The sequence below is a fragment of the Acartia tonsa genome, chromosome 4 (assembly GCF_053477335.1).
Source record: "Acartia tonsa isolate MP-2025a chromosome 4, ASM5347733v1, whole genome shotgun sequence".
NCBI lineage: Eukaryota > Metazoa > Arthropoda > Copepoda > Calanoida > Acartiidae > Acartia > Acartia tonsa.
Genome location: NC_137263.1, coordinates 52,970,009 through 52,977,261, shown reverse-complemented (window position 1 = coordinate 52,977,261; position 7,253 = coordinate 52,970,009). Strand labels below are relative to the sequence as shown.

The 7,253-nt window shown below is 34.6% G+C and overlaps 1 protein-coding gene across 2 annotated transcripts in view; it reads right to left on the bottom strand.

Annotated features, from left to right (window-relative positions):
- Mtr4 (exosome RNA helicase Mtr4) overlaps positions 1 to 6,975 on the bottom strand; it is a 29,621-nt gene extending 22,646 nt beyond the window's left edge. Inside the window, exons 1-8 of one of the 2 annotated variants that reach the window (XM_080159004.1) lie at positions 5,384 to 6,975; positions 4,424 to 4,533; positions 3,663 to 3,790; positions 3,160 to 3,221; positions 2,688 to 2,831; positions 2,258 to 2,416; positions 1,511 to 1,700; positions 529 to 626 (exon numbers count right to left, since the gene is read on the bottom strand). In XM_080159004.1, the coding sequence (XP_080015130.1) occupies positions 529 to 626; positions 1,511 to 1,700; positions 2,258 to 2,416; positions 2,688 to 2,831; positions 3,160 to 3,221; positions 3,663 to 3,790; positions 4,424 to 4,533; positions 5,384 to 5,614 (1,122 nt within the window). In that variant the 5' untranslated portion in view covers positions 5,615 to 6,975. The remainder of the gene's footprint in view (positions 1 to 528; positions 627 to 1,510; positions 1,701 to 2,257; positions 2,417 to 2,687; positions 2,832 to 3,159; positions 3,222 to 3,662; positions 3,791 to 4,423; positions 4,534 to 5,383) is intronic. The other variant, XM_080159005.1, reaches the window with a different exon arrangement.
- Positions 6,976 to 7,253: the final 278 nt, after the last annotated feature.

Here is a 7,253-nt window from a genome sequence, read left to right as displayed (position 1 = left end):
TCTGAAATTTTGCATGAGTAATCCTTGGTAGGTCTATTTTCCCTAAATCGAACAAAAAGTTAGAAACGTAGCGGCTAACGGCTGGCGGCTCATCCGTATAGCCATTTGTTGGGTATTTTCAAGCGAAATCCATCACGAAACCTCTCTCCACATAATGCTCTTTTCCGATCCAAAACGTTTTCAAACAGTTCTAGCCGGCAGTTGTTGGTATTAGAAATCTAAAAAATGTTTTTTTTGTATCATTTCACATGATTTAAAGCAAAAATATGTTTTAAAAAGTTGATTTCTACGTAATTTATGACAGATTTGCCCTAAAAATAGCCAAAAAACGGCTAAACGGCTGAGCCGTTAGCCGTTACTTTTTAAAATTTTTTCGATTTAGGGAAAATAGACCTACCAAGGATTACTCATGCAAAATTTCAGATCAAAATTCGTATTTTAAGTGCCATTTATACATTGATTACGAGATGGTTGCATTAAACCCCCCCCCCCTTTTATTCTTAGTTTTATAAAATAAAATATGAATTATTCCTCGCGAAACACGCTTTTCTCGTCGACCACCAGGTGGATACCATCACCCCCGGCGGGGAACACATAGTGCTGCAGCGGGGTAGGACGGAAATCTGGAGGGTTAGGATTAGGTTAGGTTACTTTAATATTATTAAAAGAAAGTCTTTTTTTTAATTAAATGTTAATCAAAAACTTCTACTGAAAAAAATACAAAATCTTTGAGGAAATATTATTTTCTTCCTTTTCATAAGAGCTAAGAAAAAAATTAATATTGAAGAATTACATTTGAGTTCTCTGTCCTTTTTATAAAATTAATAGCCTATTATGTATAATTGCGTTGTTTTTTTTCCTTAATTTTACCTGTTTATATTTGAAATATTTATAAGGGGGGGTTTTTTAATGCAACCATCTCGTAATCAATGATTAAATGGCACTTAGAATTCGAATTTCGATCTGAAATTGTGCATGAATAATCCTTGGTAGGTCTATTTTCCCTAAATCGAACAAAAAGTTGGAAAAGTAACGGCTAACGGCTGGCGGCTTAGCTGTTTTCCCATTTTTTTGCTATCTTAAGAGCATATTAGTCACGAAACCTATCTCCACATAATACTTTATCTCGCTCTAAAACCTTATCAAACGGTTCTAGCCGGTAGCTGTTGGTACTAGAAATTTAAAAACCTGTTATTGCTATCATTTAACATGAATTAAACCAAAAATATGTTTTAAAAAGTTGATTTCTACGTAATTAATGATGAATTTGCCCTGAAAATAGGCAAAAAACGGCTAAACGGCTGAGCCGCCAGCCGTTACTTTTCCAACTTTTTGTTCGATTTAGGGAAAATAGACCTACCAAGGATTATTCATGCACAATTACAGATCGAAATTCGAATTCTAAGTGCCATTTAATCATTGATTACGAGATGGTTGCATTAAAAAACCCCCCCTTTTATATTTTTTTTCTCATAAAATATTGACCCAAGGTTAAAATAATCCTTCCCTGTATAGACGACATGGCAAGGTTGATGATGCAAGTGGGCGATCCACTCGGCAAACTGTCTGGCGTTGGGGATAGTGGCGGACAGAAAGACGTAGTGCACGTTGTCCGGCAGCAGGATGATCGTCTCCTCCCACACCACACCTCTCTCCTTGTCTCGCATGTAATGGATCTCGTCGAATATTACCCATCCAACCTAGAAATATGTTTGTTTAACTTTTGGGAATGTCTTGGTTAACTAACAGACAAAACCCATTACTTAAGTACAGATAGGACCTCCAGACAAAGGTTTATCAATCAAAAGGTTGGTATCTGTAATACTAGAGGGGATTTATCAATAAAACAAGAAATAGCCACACATCAATGTATGTTTTAAGTCACCACACCATTCTTTATCTTTTAAAAGTTGTATAACTTTAAATCAATGTCTAAAAATATCGATTCATTAATTAAAAATCGAATAGCCTAATAGAAATTACCATCATCATTCAATCAATATATCTATAAAATTACAGGGATCTAAAGGGATAAGACAATTAAATTGATATCTCCAATAATGCTACACAAAATTACTCCTTTAGGTTACAATTAGTGGTTAACACGTGTGGACACTAAACTTAATGAACTAACCAATAAAAATTCAAAAAATTCCCCAAAGTTGTTAAGCCTATGAATAAAAAAACGTTATCAACAAGCTTCAGGGGGTCAGTGTAATAAACAACCCAATGTCCCCTCCCTCCCAGATCATTTTACCTCTCTCATAATCTCACTGCCCCTGTAGAGCATAGATCTGAGGATCTCCGTGGTCATGATAAGACAGGAGGCGCTGGGGTTGATGGTGACGTCACCAGTCATCAGACCCACGTCACTAAACTCCTCGTTAAATTCTCGATACTTCTGATTACTCAAAGCCTAAAGTACAAGGATAATTTATTAGTAGATAATTTGACGCCTCAAACTTTAAAAAGTAAAGAATTTTATCTTGTGTAACTTTCTAAATTTGGAGAAAAATAAAGATAAAATATTGATAGGGGGGGGGGGGGGGGCGGATGTGCCACTTTTTGAAACCAAAAGTAAAACGTGCATGATCTCAGCCCATAAAAGAGTTACAGCTCTAAAATTCGGCACAGCAGTTGCTTTTGTGGTGAACAATATGGAACTGTGATCTGATTGTAATATTTACCTTAATTGGTGTGGTATAGATGACCCTCTGTTTTTGCTTCAGTGACAGGGCAATGGCATATTCAGCCACGACAGTTTTACCCGCAGAGGTATGGGCGGACACAAGCACGCTCTGGTCATTCTCTATACATAATATGGACTGCGACTGGTAAAATACATGCATTATATTATAGTGGATTACATGTGAATATTTTATTAGAGGAGAAATTCTCAAAGCACAAAAACCTTTAAATATACCTATTCAGTATTCATTATATCAATTGTTTTGAAAACAACCAGTTAAGGCTTAACAAAGCAATTAAAACTTATTTCACATATAGATTTTCCAGGGATTTTGAGGGATAATACAATGAAGATGAATTGCTGTAAAGACCTAATTATGTTTAACAAAATTACCCATTCAGTAGAATAAAATTATTGGTGAAAATGTTTGAACACTAACGGCGCGGTCAATAGATATAATGCAAGTATGCCTGAAAGGGATCAAGAGTGAAAGGATAGGTTTTGGCTGGCTCTCTTTCAGAATCTATCAATCCTGAAAAAATAAGGATGTCAACATACGTAACATAAGTACCGAAAGAAGCACAAAAAATCATGGATTAATGAACAGCCAAAGTGAGTTTTAGAACATAAGTTCAGTGGTAAAGAAAAATGTATTGGGAGTGTATGCTCATTCATATAGGGAAATATTCATAAAAATTCAACCCTCATTACAAGAAGTTAAGAAATTCATGTTTGACAAAAAATATATCAGATAGACGAACTGAAGGGCATTTCAAATTTTAGAGTAGTTTCTTTTCCAAAAATATTCAAATTGGAAATACCGTTTGTTTTTTTAAAGACTTTACACGTTATTAATAACATATTAGAAATAATCCATCATTCAAGGCAAAAACACGTTAATGTCCAAAATGTTGAATATTTGTACAGAAATTTTTTTCCGATGTCACTGAAAAAAAACTAAAAATATAGAAACCTGTGAAAGTGCAGTTTGGAGGCACAGCAACCTCGTGTGTACATGCACTGGGTGTCTCCAGGGTGTGAATACTGATCCTGGGCGCTGCCTCCACCAGGCCCTGCGTCACTTTGTCATCATCATCCTCTGTGTGTCAACATTTGTGTTAGATATTAAAATAGGTATACATTAGATTTATTACCCTAGATTAGCTTTCATACAGAAAAAATCAAAGAAGTCTTAGTTGCAAGATTTCGAATATATTATGTTACATGTAATTTACTTTTACCAATGATATGGTATGATTGTTCCTACTAGGGATGGCACTCCGTCAAATTGTTGGACCGGATTCGGATTCTTACAAAAATCAGTCCAAAAAATGGCGGATTCCCGCGGATTCCGGATTCTTATATTTGGCGGATTCCGGATTCGGATTCCGGATTCTAGCAATATTTTAAAAGGCTTTTTAAAAAAATTAAGTGCTACATATGTCCTAAAAATTAATGTTCTTGGTGTTCTCCATAATTCACTTCCGAGAATCGAACCAGATTTTAAAAGATTTTATATATAATGATTTAGGATCTATATATCTAATGTATTAATAAGGTTTGCGTCATACAAGATATCAGCCAATTTAATCCTTAATCAAAATAATCTATGAATTTAAATCCCAAGACAAATATACATATATTAACATGTGGCAATAATAACTGTAAAAAAAACAATAACAACCATTTCTTTATCAAACACGATATATTGCTAGTAACACAAATAACATTCCTTGTTCGTCATCCGAGGAATCGTCTCCCTCCATTTTGACTCCTTTGTCCATCTTGACGGCCAGGTTATTATCCACGTCCTGGTCTGTCATACCGGTCATTAAGGTTCTGCTAGGGTATCATGGTTGTCAAAACAATAATTTAATTTCTTACCAAGTATATAATTTAGTAAGTGCTTATTACTTTCTGTACAAAAAAAGTTTTTTAAGAAGTAAAATTTAAATAACGTTGTAACTAAACATGTTTTTTACTTGAAAAGCTTTCATCCTTTACATATTAGATTTACTATAATAAAACTGTTTGGGAATTCTTGAATTAAGGGGGGGGGGGGAGGGGGTGGTTAAATGCAACCATCTCGTAATCAATGTATAAATGGCACTTAGAATTCGAATTTTGATCTGAAATTTACTATGAGTAATCCTTGGTAGGTCTTTTTTCCCTTAATCAAACAAAAAGTTGAAAAAGTAACAGCTAACCCGTTTAGCCGTTTTTTTGGCTATTTTTATGGCAAATCTGTCATAAATTACGTAGGAATCAACTTTTTGAAACATATTTTTGCTTTAAATCATGTGAAATGATACAACAAAAAAAAACATTTTTTGATTTCTAGTACCAGCAACTACCGGCTAGAAACGTTTGAAAACGTTTTGGAGCAGCAAAGAGTATTATGTGGAGATAGGTTTCGTGATGATTAGCCTCGAAAATAGCCAGAAAATGGCTAAACGGCTGAGCCGCCAGCCGTTAGCTGTTACTTTTCCAACTTTTTGTTCGATTTAGGGAAAATAGACCTACCAAGGATTACTCATGCAAAATTTCAGATCGAAATTCCAATTCTAAGTGCCATTTATACATTGCTTACAAGATGGTTGCATTAACCCCCCCCCCCCCCCCCCCCTCTTATACTGAACAACATATAGAAAAAATCATACTTTTTTAACAAAATCTTTTAACCACTTAATTCCTTGTATCATCTCGTTTAATTTTCTTTACTGGTTCTTCTTCATCGTCAGATTTAGCCCGTTTCGACGGCGTTATTTCCGCCGTCAACACACCGGCATCAAATTTAACGGGGCGCTCAGTTTGTTCATTCACAGCCGAGCCTTCATCTAGTGTTTCTGAGGCAATTGCGCTACGTTTTGATTTGCTGCTCTCGCTGTCAAAGACAGCAAATAGATCTTCGTCCCCAAAATCCATTTTCTACAAGATCGATTGCAACTTTATGTTTTAAGTCCTAAAATCTGAAAATTAAAAGGTCATGTTATGGTAGAACACTTCTTATTATCATATTTTCAATTACAATTTTCATGTCTAGCTGAATGTGTGTCTAGTAGTCTGAACTTGTAAAAATATTAACAAGCATTCTTAATAAATTATATCAGTCAGGACAGAGGTGAGACATATACTGTATCTAGCCACATAAAAAGAAACAGTGCCAAATAAATACTTGCATCCACCAAAGTTTAGTACTTTCTCAGTTCTTTCATTTGATGCTTTTTATTAAAGCAGTTTTTCCAGCAGAGATTTGTTGATTTTTTTCTCTTGTATGAGAATAATAGTATTGTCATTGCAAGCACTAATTAAAGAAGATACCAAATTAGACGATATAAAATCTTGATTATCCAGATGAACTTTCTTCAAGCGAGGAAGCTTGAGGTTCCTGACAGATTCTAGTTTTTTATTTCCATAAGGACGAAGGGTTAGATAAATTTCTTCTATAGAATTTTTTGATTTTTCAATTAGTGTTAAAGCATCAGTTTCATACATTCCTCTGATTTTTAGTTGCTTCAGTTTAGAAAATTTTATATCCTTGAAATCATGTTCATCAATACGACTAAAACTAATACCCAACGTTGTAAGTGTACTTGAGTTATCTTTCAATAACCTTGCAGACCACTATTTATCTACATCATATAAACTCAACTCTGAGAGCTTTCTTATATTCAGATCTTCAATATCAATGTTGGGACTGTAAAATGAATTCAAGTATAATCCTTTCACATTTTCAAAATTAACCGATTTCATTACAAATGAAGCTTGATTAAAACCAGACCTATCAAGAAGTAGATATTTCATATTAGGTAGAAGTCCTAGGTCATTAATACTATTTTCGTATTGATCTTCCCAATCATGTAAACTAGCAATGGACAAATATTTTAGTTGATTGGCATATCTTGAAATAAAATTATTACAAGCTTCTCTCACAGAATTTGTGTGTTCATTATGACAGTTTTTGCTTTTACACTTCATCACAACTATCCAAATCTTCTCCAAATGTTTAAAATAAAAATCTTCTTTTAGAAGATAATCATAACTGTCATGGCACAATGCAACTCTGATTTTAGTAATATTATTCTTGTACTTTTGAATTTTCTGAACAAAATCTGCATCAGGTTTTCCCATGTCTTCAAATCCATAACACATTTCCAATTTGAAGGCAAGCTCAACTCCTGGTCTTTTAATTGTCTCAATTTCTTTTGGCACTTTCAGTATCCACTTCTTTCCAGTATCTGAGCAGGCGTCTGACAAAAGTGAGCGCATTTTCATATGGTAGGTTCCAAACACTGATTTGGAGATCATGTTACTATTAGACTGAGCGCTTGGTCTTTAGTAACATGTAATGCATTTTACAATTTGTGCAACACAATATCATATGTAAAAAGGGGGGAGGCGGATGTGCCACTTTTTGAAACCAAAACTAAAAGTCAACAAAGGAACTCAACTAAAAAAAGAGTTACAGGTCTGAGATTTTGCATGGCAGTTGCTTTATAGAGGTACAATATGGAACTGTGAAGAAACGGCGGCGCAACCGCCGAAAACCGCCGTTTCCCGCCGA